This window comes from Arachis ipaensis, chromosome B3 (genome assembly GCF_059453495.1).
Source record: "Arachis ipaensis isolate K30076 ecotype BB chromosome B3, ASM5945349v1, whole genome shotgun sequence".
NCBI lineage: Eukaryota > Viridiplantae > Streptophyta > Magnoliopsida > Fabales > Fabaceae > Arachis > Arachis ipaensis.
In genome coordinates this window covers 141,895,610-141,918,759 of record NC_142438.1, presented here as the reverse complement: position 1 = coordinate 141,918,759, position 23,150 = coordinate 141,895,610, and the positions used below count along the sequence as shown (strand labels likewise).

General features: G+C 35.2%; 2 protein-coding genes across 2 annotated transcripts; both read right to left on the bottom strand.

Moving 5' to 3' along the window:
* Positions 1 to 544: 544 nt before the first annotated feature.
* LOC107631719 (transmembrane emp24 domain-containing protein p24delta4) lies at positions 545 to 2,769 on the bottom strand. The gene is made up of 4 exons (XM_016335253.3): positions 2,378 to 2,769; positions 1,407 to 1,619; positions 997 to 1,073; positions 545 to 851 (listed from the first exon to the last, which is right to left on the bottom strand). Exons 1-4 carry the CDS (start codon positions 2,576 to 2,578, stop codon positions 707 to 709), a joined length of 636 nt encoding a protein of 211 aa, XP_016190739.1. The 5' UTR covers positions 2,579 to 2,769; the 3' UTR covers positions 545 to 706.
* Positions 2,770 to 6,486: 3,717 nt separating this feature from the next.
* On the bottom strand, positions 6,487 to 11,585 carry LOC107631720 (phosphatidylinositol 4-phosphate 5-kinase 7). The gene is made up of 9 exons (XM_016335258.3): positions 11,541 to 11,585; positions 10,356 to 11,426; positions 9,910 to 10,077; positions 9,594 to 9,759; positions 8,998 to 9,108; positions 8,723 to 8,910; positions 8,136 to 8,290; positions 7,525 to 7,693; positions 6,487 to 6,899 (listed from the first exon to the last, which is right to left on the bottom strand). Exons 1-9 carry the CDS (start codon positions 11,555 to 11,557, stop codon positions 6,617 to 6,619), a joined length of 2,328 nt encoding a protein of 775 aa, XP_016190744.1. The 5' UTR covers positions 11,558 to 11,585; the 3' UTR covers positions 6,487 to 6,616.
* Between the last annotated feature and the right edge of the window lie 11,565 nt (positions 11,586 to 23,150).

The window sequence follows — 23,150 nt, the reverse complement described above, 5'->3', positions numbered from 1 at the left end:
AAATCAACATTTGTTTTAGCATTACAAGATTACTGGATAGTTATGGGCGGAAAACGTTAGAATGCTCAAAACAACCGTAAATCAAATATACTACGAGTACACTAAAAATCAATTACCAAATTAACTAATTGTATAAAATACATGCCGTAATACAAAATATACATTAAAAACGTATAAAACAACATATGTATATAGACAAAAATATTTGGTAACTGATTTTTGGTGGCCCTGTAGTATTTTTGTTAATCAATACAGCTCTGCCTCTAATGCCAGCTAACTCTGCCTCAAAGCAATTTCCAGTGCCATTAACAGGTTTCACTTTTACTGCTATTGCTATAGGCAAATTGAATCCATCTACAAGGTTAGCATCATAGTAATGATGTTCAAAAAGAGTGACGTCTGCAATTGTTGTCATGTTCTCACTCTGACCCCGAAGGGTTTGTGCTGTGTTATTTCCCTTCTGTCTAACAGTTCTCATAAACCATATCATGTAACATAATCCAGTATAATTATATTATATTCATATAGCATAAAGCATTACTTTTGAAAATAAAAAAGGAACTTGTGTATAAGAAGATCTGGAAACGCTACATATGTTATCAAAATCTTTCCAGCTACAATTTGTGAGTATACTTGATGAAAATGCTTATATATTATTATACCTTTCTTTGTTTCACTAATGATATTAAGCTAACACTAGCACAGTTTAGATTAGCTTCTTCTTCTGGAAGAATCTCTTCAAATGCCACAATTGCAAACCCGAAACTCCAATGCAGATGCCCAAGGACATTATACTAAACCATGCCACCCTGGCATTCGTTCTTTCACTCACAGCCCTCATCTCTGCTTCCCTGAGTTAAAAATTCAAGGGAAAAAAAAAAAGAGAAAAAGAAAGAAAGAAAATCAAAACAAAAATTTTCGATATTTTGCGAAAAATAAAATAAAATATTTTTTTGGGGGGCAGGAGATGTTGTCATGTTGACATGATCAGGTTACCTGCCCTTCAAATAAAGCAAATTCTCATGGATGGCCTCTACTGCTCCTTCTAGCTTTCTCAGCTCAAGTTCAACTCCCTATGCAGTATCAATGTACGGGAAAAACAATCAGTAGAAAGGAGAAATCAAAAGAAACGAATATATATATATATATATATATATATATATATATATATATATATATATATGAATTTCAATTTGCGTATAACTACTAAAATATTTCCCGTTATAGTGAAAATCAATTCAATGAAACTAAGAAACCAAGGATGCAGCTAAAAAACATTTTCAACTCATGCTTAAACTCATTCCTTATGATGCCTTGAATAAATGCCAGCCTTGTGAAACTCATATACATGTTGTAGACAGTGTTCACAGGTAGATAAAAGTTATAGATGTCACTTGGATATGTACCTCAATCTTCTCTCTTCTGGCAACCGACTCCCAATCCTTGGCTGCAATTCCAGTTTTCCAATCAAGACTCACACTGACCTCTTTAGCTCCCTGATAATGGGGATCAATCCAGAAACATGCGAGGTAGTTCCCAGTTTCTTGAGTTGTAAATGCAAAATTACCATGTGTTGTATTCTCCTTGTAATAAAGATTGTTTCCATATGGTGATGTCACCTAAACATAACATATTACTATTAAAAACAAAGAGACAAGTATAAAACTATTCAACAAGCTGATGTGAAAAGATAGTCATCCAAGCACCAACATAACAGTTATATCATGATGCCACTTCTCTTGTAACACTAACAGTTTGCTAGTTTTATGAACTTGAAGTATGTTCAGGGTTTGACAATTGACACAAAACTCCATCAATTGGAAACCCCAAAAGAAAAAAAAATGTTCTATCATCAAGATAAGCGATTTTAGTCTCAACGGCAGAAATTAATCTATTGGCATAAGTGCATGATTTTCACCATAATTCAATAACTCTCAATGGACTCAACAGGAGGAATGCACAAATAAGGGGCAGATTTGAGGGTATGATTAAAATAATGATTAAGCTTGAGCCTCTCCAGCTGCAGAACTAAGCATACATGATAAAACAACAAATTTGGAGAAGTTTACATTAGGTCATTAACTGATACTAGTAATAACAAACCTAAACGTGATGATAGCCATAGTCAACATTTACGCTTTTATATAACATTACGGATAATATGACATGCATAATGCTTCATCAACAACAACTAATTCTACAAATAAATAAAAATTTCCCCCTAACAACCAATCGGCCAAGGCAAATCGACAGCAACAATTTTGAATTAGCAAATTCATGAATAGGAACACAATACACTCCCACCTCGATTTCTCATAATCGAAAGAAATCTGATCTGGAATTTGAAGAGCGACGCACGAAAGAAATGTGTGTGTACCTTGACACCGATGGAGGGTTGAAGGGAAGAGCCATCGGGAATGACGACGTAATCGGTTAAAACGACGACGTTGGTTTGGATTTCTTCGGAGACGCATTTGGTGCCAGAAGACGGCAAGGTGAGCCAGATTCCGAAGGCGGAAGGTATGATGGAGAACAAGCAGAGGGAGATGCCCAGCGTGCACAGCATCATCTTCCCCATAGCCCCTTCTCTCTCTAGTCTCTACAACAATGCAATGTTGGTGTTAAGGAGGGTCACAAATTAGGGTTAAGCTCAAAACTCCTCCGATCTCTGTGTCTCACTATCCCTGCTTAATTACGGTGGCTTTCAGTGAGCTAGGTGCTTTAATTTCAGTTTTCTTTCTCCTGCTTCTCTCTGTCTCTCTCACTCCCTCATTAAATTCATTAATGTAAATTATTATTTATTTATTATTTATATTTTTGTGTGTTGTGAAAATTATTATCGGTCAACTGTCTTTAAGGGCAATATACATGGCCCATCAAAATGGGCTAAATTTATTGGGTGAGTCTGTTTATCCATTTAAATAGGCAGATTTTATCTTTAAAATTAAATCTGTTTAAATTTTGGGCTAAACAGGTTGAGTCCAATTAATCCAAAAAAAAAAGACGGGTTAAAAGGATTAGCTCACGAGTTAAACTGGTGGTCCATTTAATTTTTTTTTAAAATAGCACTTTTAGCTGATATTTTTTTCGATCTGATTCGAAAATCTGACCCATCAACTAAAAAAAATATTATTTTTGACCTAAAAGTAGTATTTTTTGTCAAAATATTTTTTAAAAAATAAAATTATAAACGGATTGACCCGTTTAACTCGTCGGGCTGACCATAAATAGTTCGGGTTAAAAAATTATGGCCCACAAATAAAGTAGGCTTAAATGGGTCAGCCCATTTAACCCGCGAATTTAATGGGCCGAACTTAAATGGGCTGGACTAATCCGTTTCACAGCCCTAAATATACACACATAAATCAAACACATTAATATTAAGTAGATTCTACCTAGTACTGTAATAGCTAATTTGAGATATATGAAATGCTACTAATTCGAATTTTTTTAATTCGATTTAGTACTAGAAGACCTAAATCGAATTCATTAAATTCGATTTATATAGATATACAAATGAAGACATATATATAACGTTATTTATTTTGAAACTTTTACGTAATATTAGTATGTGTTTGGTTTATGTATGTATATTATCCTGTTTTTAATGTGCTCTATTTGCTTTACCAAATAAAATGGAATTACATATATAAAAAGAAGAAAAAATAATTATTTGTACACATAAATTTTATGAATACTAATAAAAGTATTTATAAAAAAAATATTATATCCATAAAAATTAAATTCGTCAAACAAAAGTATTTAAATTCGAAGGATTTTCTTCTCTTGAGGAGTGTCTCGAAAAAAAGAGAACGATAAAGACTCTCTGAAAAAAATAGTACAAGATTTTGTCCAAAGATAATGATAATGGTAATGGAGAGATGTGAAAATTTGAGATTTGAAAGATGAGATAATGGTGAAATTAATGTTGATGATAAAAGACATGGTAATTTAAAAATTTTATTAAAACGTCAAAAAAAATCTAAAATTTAGGTATTTTTGTCATATGAACCCATCTGCAATGTTCATAATGCAATTTTTGAACATTATAGATGAAAATATAACTTTTATATTTCAATGAAAACCGCAAAAAAGTATGGTGGGTCTCATATTGAACGTAAACCGCTACAAGATGTAGTGATTTACGTTGGGACGCGTGAAAAAAAACCGCTACACTCCTATAGCAGTTTTTGAACAGATTGAACAATGAAGAAATTGCGGCACTTCTATAGCAATTTCTTCACAAATGGCACATTGCAGAAACGTGACACTCCTATAGCGGTTTCTTCACAAATGGCACATTATTCCAGAACTTTTAACCCCATCTTCCAACTCTCTCTTCCGAAAAATCACTTCGACAATGAAACAAAACCTGCCGATCACAAATATTTCATACTTCACACCAGTTAACACATAAAAATATTGTAAAACAACTTTTTCACTCACTTTATCCCACGCACTCTCTTTTGCAATATATTTGTTTTTAGTTTTGATATTTGATAACCGAATAAAAACACACACTATCAGTTACATTTTTAAATTTTTTCAGAGTAATAGACTAAAATTAAAAAACCCTTCTCATTAGCCATTTGTGAATTTGTGAAAAATGATTATCTACTGCTACACTATTACTTGATATTTATAGCATTTTTCATATGAAGAAACCACTATAAACTCACACGTTTCTTATGCTGGCCATTTGTGAAGAAACACTGCAGTTATTTTATTGTTCAGTTAGTTCAAAAATCGCTATAAAAGTGTAACAGTTTTTTTTACGTATGTTCTAACATAAACCGTCACACTTCGTAATGGTTTACGTTATCTGCTAAGGCACTGTGTCCATTGATTCAAGGGATTCGAGTTCGAAGATGCTGCTGTCCACCTCGCCAGAACTCTTCCGGTCATCTAGTCGTGTTTGCAAAGGGAAGCCGTCGCAATGAAGATAGAATCGCAGGTTTGAAATTCGGGTCGGGTTGCGGGTTGGTCTTGGGTCGTCTGCTCCGGATCCCTGACAAAAAAAAAGTGCACGTTAGGGCTGTCATAATCTACACATGTATTCGAGTGTCCCACATGTGATTTTGTTTTTGGAAGCATTCTTACACTTAACATTCAAAATGTCCGCATCCACATTCTTTGCATTTCAGAATAACATAACAACATTAAAATTTCAAACCTATGGTCCCACCCTAAACTTTCTATTAGACAGTGACAAAGATTTCGCTAATGAGTTTGATAAGGGGAAAAAATAATACTTTTAATCTGCACCATGCATAAAGGTGATAATTACCAAATGAGAGCAAGTTAACAAAAGAGCTCCAACGGCTCAATTCTATCACATAAAATAATGAGGTATATCGACTATCATATAAAAAAAACCATATAATTTAAATTTAGTATAAGTTTTATTTAAATTGATTCTATGTTCTATTAAGGATAAGTATAAAATATTTATGAACCTATAAACCCAAGAAAGGTGACAAAAAAAAGCTGGATTTCAATGTCAATTTGCTCCTTTATCTAACCCTTTTCTTCAACATCAAACTGAATAGAGTGTGAGCTAATAATTAGATTTAATCATTCTATCTTACTAATTTTGCTGTCCCATTAGAGCTTTTACTCATAAGACTTGGTCCAATATGCATTTGGAACCATGTGACCCTCTCGCGAATTCTCGACATTATAAAAAGTAAAAAATACCCATACTTTATAATGATATATATGATATGATATAAGATAGCATTCCTTACCCTGTGAATTCAAGCACTAAACCAATCTTAGAATTGCTTATTCAATTCACACTTACCTCACCATAGGAAGAAAAATGGAAGACCTCATTTCCCAGTTCACCTTCCTCTCAAACCAAGCATTACAAGAAAGGAGCTCTGATCCCTCCACAAGTGAAGATCTCATGAGGCTATTTGAGATTGAATCATACAGGGCATGGGCAGGTGTGGAACTTATTGAGCAAGAGAATAAAGAAGTGCAAGAAGAAAAAGAAGCAAAGGTAACAACTGCCATGCAACAAGACAATGATCATGAGGACTACCTTGAATGTGTCATGGAAAGTGCCATCGATGAGCTTCGATGCTTTGAAGAAGAGCTTAAGAGGATGTCACAACCAGAAATGGACATTGCTTCGAAGAGTATATTGAGGATGCAATGAATTCAACCACTGCATGGAAATTGGAAAGGTTCATCTGGTTCTTACTTCTTTTAACCTTTATTGTTGTATTTAATGCTTTCATTCTTTAATATTGCTGGTTTAAAAAAAGTGGGAAACTAGAGCTGCACCGAAATTCATAATGAAACATTCAGCTATATTTGCAGAATTTCAATGGTATATCTTATTCAAAGTTTTAGGATTTTAGGCGGCTTAATATCTTGTTTTCGTTATAAAATATCACAGAATTTCAATCATATATGATTTTGCAGTTCCCCAAAAAAAAAAAAAAAAAAAAAAAAAAACCCGAAAAGAATTCAAATATATCATGCAGAAAGTAACAACGATTATCCAATAAATAAACTGCTCTTGACTTGGTACAATTAATTACAAAGATATGACTCGCAGATCAAAAGAATTTACAAACATGGATATAATAAAAAAGCAATATATATATCAGGGAGTCTCCGGAAATACTTTTTTATCCAAGAAATTGATGAAACGCTCAGCATATAACTTGGGTTCTACTACTGATATGGTCATGGGGTCAAATTGCAGCGACTTAATATTATGCTCAATTTTCTTTCTGGCATTGTATTCCTGCAATATATCGATTACTCCCATGTACAGCACCACATCATAGACCTCAAAAAGCTCAATTTCTGATGCCTCCACCTTATCCTTCTGAACCTTGCGCGTAGCTTGAGCTGGCATGTTTACTCCTAGTTGCACTCTCAACCTGATAATCAAGCCAGGTTGCAGAGTTACAAAACATAAACACAAGAAACAATAACATTTTTACTTAGAGTTGATAAGAAAGTAATTGACATCACATTGAATATAGAGGACGAGACAGAATTCACGGAAAAAAGGATATTTTCAGCTTTCATTCTGACTATAATGATATGGTATCAGTGAAGCATAGACATTCACATGGACATAAACATAGAGACACACATCAACTTTTTGAAATAACACACGAATACGGCATATATAAAGGTTTAAATAAGTTTTTAGTCTCTACAAATATAGGTTATTTTTCTTTTAATCCCTCTAAAATTGTGTTAATTTTGGTCATTCTTTTAATGCTTAGTCCTTGTCATCAATTTACAAATTAATCGGCATGTGGTATGTGCAACATGGCACAAAGTTAGTGGCATTCACACCATTACTGCAAAACTGCAATTATCTCTCTTGTTAAGATATAAATATAAACTGAACTATAAAATTGATTATTTTTTATATGCTTCTATGACCAAAGAAATTATAGAAAATACTGGTAAATTTCTGGGTTAATGAATGCTGAAATGGGAAAAGTAACAAAAGAGTGTAGAGCACAAGAACAACTAATTCAAAGAAGATACCTTGCAGTACCAGGAAGTAAAAGATCAACTTCTTTGTCCCCAATGGAGTATGCCCTCAACGTATTTCCTCTAATGTGGGGTCCAGGTGCAGTGTTCACAGAGCCCGGTTCATGGGCAACCAACAGCAACCCTTTAGGAAGAATCAACTCATCCCCTTCCTTGACTGAATCTAGTGTACGTAAAGCAGGCCCAAATTCTCTCAATATAAGGCAAAAGAATTTTTCAAAAAGAAAAAGCAGGAAAAAGAACTTTGTAGCGAATTTGTAAAACAACTCAAAACAGAAATCATGAGTTTATGTTTCATCAGATCTGTCAAAGGATATGACTGAGATAGCCTTTATAAAGGCTCGAGGGATCCTGCCCAATGAGCTTAGGCTCACCTAATTCTTAAGAGCGATATTTACATGCTATAAAATATATCAAAAAACTATAGATGTAAAAGATGTTATAGGTTCATTAGAAATATGACCAGCAAAACTTTTTTCCACTAGATGGGGTTATATATGTTCACTAGATATGCGACCAACAAAACACTTTTTCCCCCTGGATATGGTTGGCTATATAGATTAAATGAAACATTTGTCCTATCTGTAGAAAAATTTAATAATTACCTTCTCCAGAAGATAAGCTATCCTGTTGCTGTAAAGATCCAGGATATTCCGCTAAGGCCCTTAGATTCTCTGGAGCTCTGAAATGTAATCCTAGCAGAAGGCTATAATCAATTATGTGCTGAGACTCCAAGAAAGTGCAGTCTAGAGAAATTTGTCTGCACCAGAAAAATGAAATCCAGTCATAAATAGAAGGTAAGTTAATAATCCCAAGTCAATGAGAGGTTGAATGCAGTTGCCACTGATAAATAGTTCAGTTCATAGTTCATACACACTGACACTACTAGTCACAATCACAACTCAATGCTACCACATGCCACAGCCAGGTATCCATATGAAAGTAAATCTATCATAACTTACTATATATGAATAGATACTACTTGTTGGAGTCCCATATCACCTAGAGATAACAAGACCTAGATAACCTTTATATGAGCTTTGGCATCCCTCACTTTATAAGCTAACTTTTGGGCTTCATGGCCATTATATGAGCTTGAAATTTTTTACAAGTACTCCTTAATTATTCAAGAAAAATGTGTTGCTTATCATTTCACTTCAACAGAGGTACCTCTCAAAAAGTAGGAACTTACTTGAACAGAGATTCTCGCAATTTTTTATCCATATGAAATTCGTATTTTAGATCAAGATCTTTTAATGTTGTATGGCTGCTAATTTTATCCTTTTCCGTAAATCTTCCATGAGAAGACCCCTTCAGATCATAACGACGGTGGATATGCAATTCTGTGCAGAACATATTCCCCATGACCACAAAACGCACCTAATTGAGAAAATAAGGAAATTTCTATAGCTTTGCCATTTAACAAACAAGGAAGAAAAAAGAGCTAGAGAAAGATATTTGGTGTACCTTTTTCCCACCCCTTAGTTTTATTCGATGTACCCCAAAAAATTTTGTAATAAGAGTATTCTCATGATGCCCTACATGGTAATAGTATTTGGGAAGCATATTGAGCAAAACCTACAAGAAGAGAACCAAAAGTACACTATCATGGACATTTAAATGCGCAAATCAATTCATTATTGATTGCGATAGAGATAATAACATAAATGTATCATCTACTTCTCTATCTTTAACATAAAAGGAACTTCTGATGTTGGACTTCATGAACCTTGCCTTAAAAATTGTCAACAGATTAGTGCATCTTTCAAGAAAATAGCGGCCCACCTAAGTAGGAACTTATGCAATCAATTATTTCTCCCTTTGCATGTTTGTTAAATCATAAAATAAATGCATTTCTCCTGAAAATCCCCATTCAATTGGGGTCCTAGTTAGCCACTTGGCATTAGATTTCATGTAGTTTGTCCCTCAAATTTGTCACACTCTATTGTATCAATCTGCAGTCTATGTGCTATCTAATATGATGATATCTCCAACTGCAGAACTATTAAAAAGTGAAGTTCATACAACAATTGATGAACTCAACACATAAATTGACCGCAAACCTTTAGCTCTGATTTTTTCAGTGTCTTTATCACAAATCTGTCATCTTGAGAAAGAAAGAAGATGCTGCCACTTTTTCCAGGGGAAGATATGTCCCTTAGACCACAATCACCACAGATAGACATCATGTACTCTGCAGCATCCAGTTTGAACATCTCTCTCAAATTCCTGGAAATATATTCTTGTGTAACTATGCAGAGAAATAATAAAACCAAATAAGATGCAGAAAGGGAAGCTATATATGGTTAACTGGAGCGGACTTATGGTGCTCACAATATAACCTGGTTAAGCATGGTTTGCACACAGTTAAATGAATACCTGAAGACCATGGGGCAATAATCCTTCCAGTAGAAGTCTATAGAAGAATGTGGAGGAGTCAACTGTGAACCCTCCTTAGGGAAGTACATCCTTATCCTAGCTCGTTCTCCAAAATCAGATGAACGAACATCACGTGCAGGCACTGGTGTGATTTTGCCAACAGTGTACCTGATAATTCAGCCAACTTGTTCAAAATAATTTTCACATGAAACAAAATATGATAATACTAAGCTGAATCACCCATTTTATCTGTAAGATGATAAAATTTAATTTTCATTATTTTTTTAGTCAACTGTGCTAAGTCATTAGTTAGTGTGTTGAACTCATCCAATTGATCAGTCACATCACTTTGTACACACTGCAGCTCATGATTTTTAAACAAGTCAATAGAAAGAAAAATGATATCAAGAAATGGTTAACAGGATGACTTTAGACCAAGTAATTACCTGATGCCAAGCTGCAAATTAAGCTTCAGAAAATGGCTTCGGCGACCTCCAAAAATGTCTATACATGTGCTCTTCTTTACTTGCTTCACACTAAACTTATTTTGCTGTTTGTTCGTATGAGATACTTCCGAATAGCTCCGAACTCTCTCCATAATCAGCACCCCTTGCATATATTCCCTCTCATAAACTTTAGTACAATTACCAGGTGCATCAGATTGAGCTTCTTTAAAGGATTGGGATGATTTGGTTGAGGAATCATGACATATGCAATCTCCAGCAGGATCTTGAACACCCCAACTCGAATCCAATGAAGAAGTCCTACTCCTATGAGATAGGTTATGTGAACTTTTTGAACTGCTACTTCTTGAAATCTTTTCAGAAAGGCTACGTTTTACTTTCGACTTTTGAGCCATATGTTTTTCTGTATTTAACACCAACCCATTATTTTCACTGTTAAGAGAACTACACCACTTCTTTAGAGATGGTTGTTTACTGCCAGTGGGATAGAATGTTCCTTTTCCATCCTTCAAGCCCTTACTCCATGTCCCAATATAAAGCTCTCCATCTGCAAATCTATAAACACCTGATCCATGTCTATGTCCATTTAACCAAGAACCATCAAAGATATCACCATTAGGCCACTTCATAACCCCTCTGCCATTTATTGCTCCATTTTTCCAATTCCCAACGTATATATTTCCATTATTCCAAGAATACCTCCCGCTGCCTTCACGAATTCCTTCTCTCCATAAGCCTTCATATACATCTGAATTGGGATACTCCTTCCGTCCAATTCCATGCTCAGCGTTCATTCTCCAGCCACCTCTATAAACGCCTGCATTCGATGTAGTCAATGTGCCATAACCATGAAGGAAACCCCCAGAGAATTCACCCTCATACTTTGCCCCTGAAGGAAATATGATCAGTCCTTTCCCAGTCATTTTCCCATCTACCCAGTCACCCTCATATACGGTTCCATCTGACCATGTGTATTTTCCATTGCCATGGGGCAGTATGCCCTTGATCTTACCGACGTAGACATCCCCATTAGAAAATAACTTCTCTTCAAAACTACAATTAAGAAGAAACAGTAGTATCATACTATCATTTAGTACATAAAACAACAGGATGATTGATTAGGTATATAACTATATAAGGAGTTCTGTGACTTTCTTCCAGTATTACCTCCCACCGTCTTCCATGACTTGCAGACTTTCACTGATCCATGAGGATAAATCCAATTTCCTCGAAAAGGTTAATGTAACTCACAGATATGATAGGGAAACAATTCAACTCTGCCTTCAATAGCTTTATAACACTGTGCACCGTGGCGAACTCTGAAACATACATAGAATATAACAATCATAAATTGATGGTCATTCCCAATACTATACTACAAAACAACAGAAGTAAAACCTTTAGAAGGTTTCTTACTGTTTCCTGGAGTCTTCCAACACGTAAAACAGATCCCTCCAAATCCAGGTGAAGATTGTTATGGCAGGATCAAATTGAAACTCAAAACACTTGACGAGAGGAAGGTAATGAAGCTAGCAAGCTAGCTAGTAACGTGCACAAACATCAAAGACTTGAAATTAAGTTTCTCTGCAATCGCAAATCACATAGATGATACTGTTTCTTCCAGATGCGATGAATCCACAAAACAGAGAAAAAAAAAGCGTAATCAGGATACGAATAATGATTGAACAGAAACCTTAGATGGATGATGAATGAATGGAGGAAAATGAAGAGGCAGTGGAATCCTGCAACAGGAGGCAAACTGCAAAGAGGAAGAAGAAGAGTTCCAATCAGTGTGAGGAAGTAAACCCTACCGAAAAGAGAAATGATTGATTGAGGCAGGTTCAGGTGAGAAAGAAGAAGTGATGAATGATTTTTGTAACCGTCTTTATCTGGTTGCAAAGGCGACAAGTACCCCACCATACGGAAATATTCATTTTATATATAAAACTGTAAGAGGAAGAGTCAGGTGCTGATTATACATTTATATACTCTTTTCAAATACAGACACCGTTTGTTATAACCTGAAAGGAACTTGCCTCATTTCTCTGACTTCTCTTTCTTTCTTTCCCTCTTCATTCTTCAACTGCAGCTAAGGTACCAACCTTTTCCACCAGCCTCAAAACCCCACGCCCGCCTTTTACATTTTTTCCCCCTTAATTACCGAAATAAATAAATATTAAATCTTGAATTATAAATACAAACCAATCGAGTAAACCTTGATTTTTATTTGGATAGTTCGGGGAGAAAAAGACAAATAGGTCCCTAACTTTTTGTCCCGCGGACATTTTCACCTCTGACCATTGAAAAATACTTTTAAGTCCCTGACCTTCATAAAACTTGGACGAATTAGTCCCTCCATCCAAATGTCTCCATTGACTGATCTGTCCAAATGCCTCTGTCAGGGACTGATCCGTTCAAGTTTTTTGAAGGTCAGGGACTTAAAAATATTTTCCAATGGTCAGAGACAAAAATATCCGCAGAGCAAAAGGTCAGGGACTTATTTGTCCTTTTCTCTAGTTCGGGCTATCCTGGGAAGCTTTTTACATTACCTGTAAGTAAGTGTCGGAGCTTCGGATACCAACTTGTGCATGCAGCAACCTAGCAGTAGACCCTTAAATGGAGCCCCAATTCGCGACGAATTAATTCTTAATCTGTCGGGTTAAAAAATACCGTAGACAACAAAAAAAAATTATTTTTTTATTTCTTTATTTTTTTTACGCGAAATTAACTCTATATATTTCTCATATTTATAATATTAACAGACAAATTTAATTAAATTATTATTATATAAAATTATTAAATAATTTAATAAATTTAACTAAATTATTATCTAATTATTCACTTGAATTTTTAATTTTTATTTTATACAGGGTATGTGAAAGGGTATTTGACACGTAAGGGATAAAGGCCAATTAGAAGCTGATTCTATAGATGCTCAAAACCCAACGTCCACATTGTCTAGCTGTTTTCCTTTTTCAGTATTTATTTCAATTTGTTATTTACAATAGCTTTGAATGAAAATTCACAATCGTGAATCGTGACCAGAAAAAGAAAAATAGTCATAATAATAACCACGTAACCAGTTCTGTTTAATTTATTACTTGTTTTTTCTTATCACTTAATAAGATGTGGAATGATGGATTCAAATATAATGAACAAAAGAATTATTTCTAAACACATGCTTAAAAGGAATTGTATATTCAAAATATGCATATGTATGATTAATGACAATAACATATCTGTATGCAAATAAAATATAATCTATAGCATTCGTTTCTTTTAATAACAAGTTACCTAGTTGAATCATCTTTTTGGATAATTGTTGAATTCTAACTTTCTAAGCCTCGTTTCTCTTCTATGTTTCGTTGAAGGCACTGAAATAATAAGATTTAACTATCACATGCTTTAGAGACGTATTTTAATATTATAACAACAACTTTTAAATTTTTTTTATATATTTAATATTTAGAAATATAAAAAATACCTTTTCAATAATTTTTAATAAAATAATTTTATAATATTTTTTAAAATTTCTTTAAGACACAGTACCAAGACTATTGTTTCTATCCTGTTCCAAACATTATGTTCCAAATACACCAAAAAGGTCTAATCCAAAAATTGGTCTTCGTCATCCACCGACTTCTTCGGAAGAGGTCGGATTCGACACAAACTCTTTCCCAAAGAAGTTGAACTTGATGAATAGCCATAAGATAACACTTATTCAAACAAGTATCTGTCTTTAAAATTTCTCAACCCACTCTCAATAGCCATATCTCAACTACCCTAAAATAAAGGGACGGTTATCCACCTTAAAAGGTGGAACTACACCAACGGTGGTTATTGGATCACCACTATAAATACACTGACACCCCTCAGATATCTCGAAATTCCAATACTCTCTAAACCTGTTTACATATTTGCTGACTTAGATATCGGACCACCCCCATTCTTTCACATACACAAGTCGGACCGCAGCTTCCAAACGCAAACCAAGTCGGAGACCACCTCCTTTTCGACGTTTGGGCCAATTCTTCAAAACCAATTCACCAATCTCACATTAGCCACGTAACAACTATAATAAAATAAGCTAAGAATAAAAATTACATGATTGACTTTTAAATTATTTTATCATGATTTGGATCCTCTTTTTTAATTGTTATTAAATCATGATTTAGATCTAATTCCTACTCTCTCTCTCTTTCTTACATTGCTAGATGATATATAAATATCAAAATATTATTTATAGACTAAAAAAATTAATTATTATATATTTATATATAATTAATTATATATATTATTTAATTTATTTTTAATATATATTTTATATTTTAATATATTTTATATTATTAATTAATTTTAATAACTGATTCTATTATACAAGTGGATTAAATATTGACATGAACGTCTCATTGAATAAAAACGATGTCTTAACTTTAAGTTAGATATATAGGTTCCTTGATAATTTTAAAATTTTTTAAATAATAATTATGGAGTTTGGGTCCCATTTTGAGAGAAACAAACAAATGGGATGCCCTTTTCCGGTGGTAAGTGGTAACATGACACGTGCTCACGTGCTGTATTTTGGCATTTGTTATCACCGGCCCTAGTATGTATACCTGCATGTCTCAATCATCAATTCATCATGAAAATCAAGCTATTCATTTTGGATTACGTTATGGGAGAAACTACCATTCATACAGTTGAGCTATCATGCATTCATACCAATTTGGAAATTACTATTATGTATATTATATAACTACTTTAATACTATGTTACAAGGTTTTGTAAATGGATTGGATGTATCATAAGTTTTAAAAGTTATTTTTACATAAAATATTATCATTTCAAAAATCTCAATGAGTGTCACTAATATATTCGTACAAAAATAATTTAGAGCTGCGTTGGATAGTAGTTACACTTACACATATTAAATTAAGTCAAGTTGCTCGCTCCAAAAAAAAGATAGTTGACCAAAAAAAATAAAAATAAAGTCAAGTTGTATAAAATACTTGTATAAATGTGATTAGTATTTCGCCAAAGAAAAATATATGAACCAAGAGGTGATCAACAAAAAAATAAATAATTTAACTAATTTATAATTATATTTAATTTATTTTATTTGTTTTTAATTTATAATATTTGATATTAATTGCTTCTCACCCCAAATTAAAATTTTGAATGATACGTTGAAAAAATAGAGGCAGAGATCACGGAACTTTCAACAATTCCGATTCTTAGTATATAAAAAAATTTATAAAATATATAAAAGAACATCCATTTAGTATGAAAAAGAAACATTTTGATATTTAACAGAAGAAACATCTTAATGTATAGTATAAACACCATCCACATAAAAATTTTGGATTCACTCAAAAGTATTTAAAGTATTTGGCTGATTTTTTATTGCTACCCCTTAGTGCTAAACATTGTTGTTTCGCCAATTATGAGCTAACACAATGAAAAAATGCAAATATCAATTATCTCAGGAAGTTTCAAATATAATATATATGTAAACATCAGTATAACTAGGTATCTTTTAAAAATAGTATTTTTCATATGTGAAATAAGAATATAAACTGAGCATGGAGAATGAAGTGCTTGGAGAGAGATACTTGTCCCTAGGGAGAGATTATCGACGGTGGGGCTGTTACAAAGACCAGCCAAACACTTGGAAACATATCCATTAATTATGTTGCACTTTGAATAATATATATAATTAATATAGTTATTATTAAATCAAGCTACAGGACACGTTGAAACCAAGATCATTAGAAAATGTGTGTGAGTGATCTTTTTGACACCTTATATTATCTATAATTAAACTATTAATTCATTGCTTTCTGAATCAGAAAGCAAGCAATTATATATTATACGCCTTTCGTTTTCAAGAACCACAGGAAGCATTTTATTCTTCCACAACAGGCAACTTTGATTGGATGCGAAGTTAACAAACAATATCTTTAGTTTAATTTAATAACAATAATCCCATAACAAAGTAGCATCATATACAGTACTTTACTTTTAAACTTGAAAATTTTCAACGTATTAATCTAATACAAAAATACAAACAACCAATGTGGAAATAGAAAGATATTTTGAGTTTTTTCTTTAAAAAGAGAATTGTAGAAGTTATAATTTATAAATAGTCATTTCAAGCGAAGCCGCCAGGCTGATTGAATCACATCTTGACAACTTTCTCTATAATTGATAGATCATAGATGATAGATCATATTCCTCAAGCTAATGCAGTCCAAGAACAACGAATATACAAAGCAGATATTTTACCATATGATTCGTCGGCAACGCATAGAATTGGAATTGTGAGCTACAGCTTACATGGCCATAACACTGTCACTGATCATTAAACCTGGGTTTTTTTTTTAATATTGCATATTTTTATAAAAAATACCAATTACTGCCAAAAAGAACGAACCCTAAATATAGCCCATAGGGCTTAAACGTTTTTGGACTTGGCCCAAAATACAAACCTTAACCCAACTTTAAAGTCCACTCCCTCAATCAGACCCAAAAAAAGCCTCCAATTTCACATCAAATAAAAACTCTCCCAAGTCCATTTCTCTAATAAAGAATTTAAAATCTCTTGTCACGAGTATTTCGGCTTCTCCCCTTTATCATATACACATACTCACCAATAACTAACAAAAAAAATAATAATAATAAAATATTAGAGAATTACTATAATTTATTATTTTTAACTATTATTTTTTAGAGTATATACCCATTTTGATCCTCAAAGAATTTTAAACCAAACATTTTAGTCCCCAACTAAAATTAATTACTCGATTGGTCCCTAACAATTAATTCCGTCAGTCACTTAAGTCCTTGACTCCGTCAACTCTAACGGAAGACAAGATGATCCTTGAAAACTCTAACATGAGATAAAATGATCTCGGACAACTCTAACAAGGAACAAAATGATCCCTAACCCTTTATTCGAAAATGACACTGTTATTTCCCAATTTTTATCATATCTCGCATAACCCTAACATTCATACTCTCCTTCTTCACCTTCACAGTCTTCTTTTCCATCTTTTCCTGCCTCCTCTTTAGCTCCAAGATTAAGCCATGGTGTAATTGTCACACGTGTCGCACCTACCTCAACATGTCATCGACCACACACTTCCTAAATCTTTGTGACTGGTACATCCACCTCCTCTGCACTTCACCCACCAAAAGCATCCACTTCCACGTCTTTGATAACATCACCTCCAACCCCGACAACGTCCACGACATCCTCGAGACTAAGTTCCACAACTACTCCAAGGGCATGCCTTTCTCCACTATCCGGCAAGTAATATAGATTGTTGGACATTAGGACATCATGAGGAGATTCTCCTTCGACATCATATGCAAATTCTTATTTGAAATAGACATTGAGTGCTTCATTCCTTCTTTTCCGGAGTCCAAGTTGGCAGACAGCTTCGACTTCGCATCCAAGCTATTACAACGAGCAATGTCGTCGTTGCCGCTCATATGAAAACTGAAGCGATTACTGAACATTGGTTCGGATAAGAAGCTGAAGGAAGCAATCGAAGTGGTGGACAATGTGGTCATGGAGATGTTAGGCAGATGAGGAGGGAGATGGCAACGACGACGACGAGTCTTAACAAATCAGACTTGCTGTCTAGATTCATGGGATCCATCGAAGATGACAGCTAGTTGAGAGACATAGGCATTAGTTTTCTGAGTATGAATTGGTTGAGAACAAGTTGAGGATTTTTTTTTCTTGTGAACATTAAATTTATAGAGTGTGCATTGTGTAGTTTGAAGTTATAGTGTTAGATTGTTAGTGTTATGCGAGATATGATGAAATTTGAGAGAGAACAGTGTCATTTCCGAATAGAGGAGATCAGGGACCATTTTGTCCCCTATTAGAGTTTTCAGGGTCTATTTTGTCCTCCGTTAGAATTAACGGAGTAAAGAACCTAAGTGACTGACGAAGTTAATTGTTAGGGACCAATCGAGTAATTAATTTTAGTTGGAGACTAAAGTGTCCAGTCTGAAATTCTTTGAAAACCAAAATGGATATATATTAGATTTTTTATTTTTAATTTATTTTTTTAATCTTATAATATACTTTAAATATTAATAACTAATGGAAGAAGGGACAAAATTACACCTGAAAGTTCATACGCTGGACAATAATACACTTGAATCATTTTATGAGTCACGCATGCACAGTAATTATACACTCCGGCGGACACAATCACCATTTCGGCCATCAGCGTGTGGCGTGGTTAGTTTGAGTGGACACCTAGCTCTATTTTGTCCTTGCTGGCACGTTCAGATTCAGTGAGCTGGCCATTTAGTGCCAACTCAAAAAAAATATTTTATTTTAATGAATAATTCCAGTAAACCTTCGTTCTCTTTTATCTTCATAAGGAAGATGCTCAGTGTTGAAACCCTAACACCTTAACCAATAACTAAGAACATGGCTTCACTCAAGGAAAAATCGAGCTCCATATCCCTAAATTGTGGCAGCGCTGTTGGTGGCGGGTCTTCGTTGTTGAGGAACAAGAAGAAGAAGAAGAAGTTTGAGTACAACAACGGCAAGTGTTTGCACGGATTTGAAGCTGTGGTACTCAAGTCTGGAACAGAGTGGAATCTAGATAGATTGTTTCTGCGATGTCCTCTGTGGGAGGTAGGTTTCGAAATTGCATTTCTTATTGTTACTGAGCCGTTTGTTTCCTTCTTCACCCCTCCTTGGATTGTTGTGTCTAATCTTTAGAGTGCTGAACATCGTTGTGAGTATTTTGTTTGGCTGGACGAAGTGGAAGAAAAAACAAGAAACATTGGGGTAGAGGTTGTATCTGAAAAAAGGCCATTGAAACAATCATACAAGAAGATGAATAAACTTACAGAGTGTGCCAGCAAGTTGGAAGAAGATGTGCAAGAGTTACATAAGACAGTTGATATAATTAGGGGTGAAATAACTTGTATTAAGAATATAGTTATGGGTGTTTGTTTAAGGTTGAGTTTTTGGGCATTATTGATTTTGATGATATATTCTCAGAAGTGAGGATCGTGTCTAATAACTTTCAAAGTTGTATTGAATAAATGGAAGAAAAAAAGATCTCATTTTTTTGTGAATCATATATTGTAAGTGGTGTAACATCAACCATTGACATCAGAAAAAAATATAAACATGTGACAAGATTAGGTACAAAACAAGCAATTCATAACCAAGCTATTTCATACAATATCCAACAACATCTTTTCAACCACAAGTCTCTGCTTCATTGTAAACACAAAATAGGCAGAGTAGCGACCATAATCATTGAGTTTTCAAACAAGGCAGAAATACATAATTAAGAAGCAAAGTCACAATGTATATAAGATAATATATCACATACTACTAGATTACATAAAAAGGTCCCAAGGTTTATGATGATAAAGAAAACAGCCATGTCCACAAAAAACAAAACATACACATCAGTCTTTAGTAAAGGTTCTATGTCTATGTTGTAGCCCCTTGCATGGTCCACCTTCACTTGGGCCAACTTGATCAGTTGCTGCAGCTGGGCCATTGGTTATCCCATAAACTCCTCTTGGGACCACTTTTGATGGTCTTGGGTCCGGATTTGGTTGTTGTCTCAGACTTGGAGTTGGCATAAACTGTTCAAACCTCTGCCTCATTGTTGGGCTTGCAGCATTCATGGTTTTAGTGGAGACTATAGCGTTAGACTTGAGTCTTGGAGCAGTAGCATCATCATTAGGGTTCTGTTGTTGGGGTGGTGGTGGCTGTGCAGGGTTTGTTGCAACAGCAGCTTCCTCTGCCTCCATAGCTGCTACCTCATCAGCCATATCAGCCTGCTTTTTTTCACAACTCCTACTATTGTGGCCACTCTACAACATATAAACATGATTGGAGTAAATATAAGAGTATGAGTAATCTCTAGGAATAATACATAAAACATGATATTCATACCTCTTCACAGTATTTGTAAATGATTGTTCCATATCTCCTTTTAAGCTTATGTGGGTTGGAATTTGGTCTTGCCTCATTTCTCTACTTTCTTCTCTTTTTGTTGGTCTGTCAATGGGTGTCTTATAATGAGGGGCTAGTGGAGGATAGCCTTCAGCTTTATCCCAAAATTCTTTACTTGGTACAGGGTTGATGTTATGTTGATATGCTGAGTTATATGCAGTCATTCCCAACCAGTTATGAATCTGGTCTTCTGGCCTCCGACCCCTCAGAGCAAGTGCTGCACAAGCGTGTCTGCAAGGCAAGCCTGTGAGCTGCCAAAATCGACAGGTGCACTTCTGATTTCCCAAGTCAACAGTAACCTTAGTAGGATGCTTCTCAACCTCATATATTTCTTCATTGTCATCCCCTGCCCATGTGGGAGTCTATTTGTTACTTTCTTCCTTCTCTCTCTCAAGCCTACTTAGTTGTCTTGGTGCAACAGAACCAACATAGCCACTTAGAAACTTTTTGTTCATTGCCATAACCCTCATGATATGAACTATGACTTCCTCTAACATTGTGATGATTGGCTTGCCTCTGTACTTGAGAATCTTACCATTGAAAGTCTCACAGTTGTTGTTAGTGACATTGTCCACCTTCGGCCACTCATTGAAATGTGCCTTTGTCCAAGTTTTTGGGTCAAGTCGATCTAAGTATTCCCAGACAGCATTGTTGATTCCCTTTAACCTCATCATTGCAGCCTCAAACTCACTAACAGTGGTAGCTCAACAACATGCCCACACTGCTCCTTTCAACTGTTTATCCTTCCACCTTTTAGTGAAGTTGCTCCAAATGTGCATTGCACAAAAATGATGATGCACTCCGGGCATTACCTGCTCCATGGCTGGTATGAGACCCTGCGTTCACACAAACAACAACAATTAACAAGCTGAGTGATACAAATCAACTAGGAAACAACAATTAACAATTACCTTCTGTTGATCACTCATGAAGTTCCAACCATGCACCCTATAGTTTCCCAAATCACGATGCAGGAGTTCTAGAAATCATCTTCAGTTATCTCTTGTCTCTGAGTCAATGACTACATATGCAATGGGAAAGATCTGATTGTTAGCATCTTGTTCCACTATTGTAAGCAATTGTCCACCGTAATAACCTTTTAGGAATGTACCATCAAGTCCAATAAATGGACTGCAACCTTGTATGAAACCTTTTTTGCAAGCGTTAAAACATATGTAGAGTCTCTTGAAGATCGGGAGGGAATTAGGCATAGGGGTAGTGTCCATATCAATAGTTGCTCCTGGGTTAGCTGTCAACAGGGCAAGAATGTAATCCCTCAACTCAGCATACTACTTCCTCTCTGAGCCCTCAATATTCTCCCTTGCCTTCTTCATTGCCCTCTGTATTTTCTTGTAGTTGATGGTTACATTGAACTCTCTCCTAAACCATGCCTCAGCTTCAGAGGTTTTAAAGTCCCTTTGGTCCCTCAACTTCTCCTCCAGCTGTTCAATAACCCACTTTCTATCAGCTGATTTGTTGGTGTGGCTTCGTGCACAAACATGTTGGTTAACAAACGTCTTTACTTAAAAACTCTTTGGTTCATTAGACCTTGAACAGTAGATAGTCCAAGGACAGTTGGCCTCACAACAAATTGCCTTACACTTCAAAGGTTCCAATCGGCTAAACATGATACTCCTTTCAATTTGTATATTGAACTTCCTAACAGCTCTTTTAAATTAGTCCATAGTTTTGAATTCCATCCCCAGCTCTAAATGTACTGAGCCAAAAGCAGCATTCGGGTTCCCTTGAGACCAAACAGTACGCTCTGCCTCATAGTCACTATCACAGTCTACTGAATAAGGGCTGTGCAGCTCCTCAGACTCATACTGATGGTAATCTGGGTCAGAGTCGTCATCATCATCACTCTCTGATGACTCACTGGTTGCACGAGGGACAAATATTTTTGGAGCTTCACCTATGCCTCCTTGCACAAAGGTCTGTCCACTAGGAGCTAGCCTCTTGTAAGAATTTCTTCTGTTCTTTTGTTTTGTTCTTGATTCTTGGGTAGGGACCTCATCTTGTTCAAGGTTAGGTTGTGATTGAGTTCCAGGTTCAGAATGTGTTGGTGGTGCAGTTTGAGTGGTTTGGGTTTGGGCCACAGGAGTTGTATGTTAGGTTGGGCCACATGTGGTGTGTGTTGGGTTTGGGCCACATGTGTTGGATTAACTTGGGCTGTGAGTGAGATTTTTTTGGACTTGGACTGTGGGTGAGATTGTTTTGCTGGTTCAGATTGTGTGATTTTTTATTGTCTTTTCCTTGGGTTGGTTCTCTTCATTGAAGGTAATGAACTCTGGGATGACTTCTAGCCTAGTGTTGTTAGTTTTCTTGGCCTCGGAATTCTGGCTGGTTTTTGAGTCCTTTGTGCCATCTTCTTTATCCTTCCACCAGGTGATTTCACACTATCTGCATTTACATTGGATGGTTCTGTTTTAGGGCTAGGGACCTCTTCTGCATCTACGTCAACCACCTCAACCTCAGTTGGAATGTCTACCGTATGCTCTCAATACACATGTACCACCCTATCATCATTTGTAATTGCATCCTCATACATGTTCACCACATCTCTATCAAGCCTAAGTAGCTTAAGAGCAACACCACCTCCGGCATCAGGTTTTTTCCAGTAAAAATCCTTCCAGTGAATATATCCCAAATCCTTGAACAATCCCTCCATGAAAAACAGGTTCAGCGTATCCACATTGACTCTAAGTATTAATGATACTTGACCACAGTTGTATACTGTAACCCCTTTTGAATTTCTCTCCAACCTC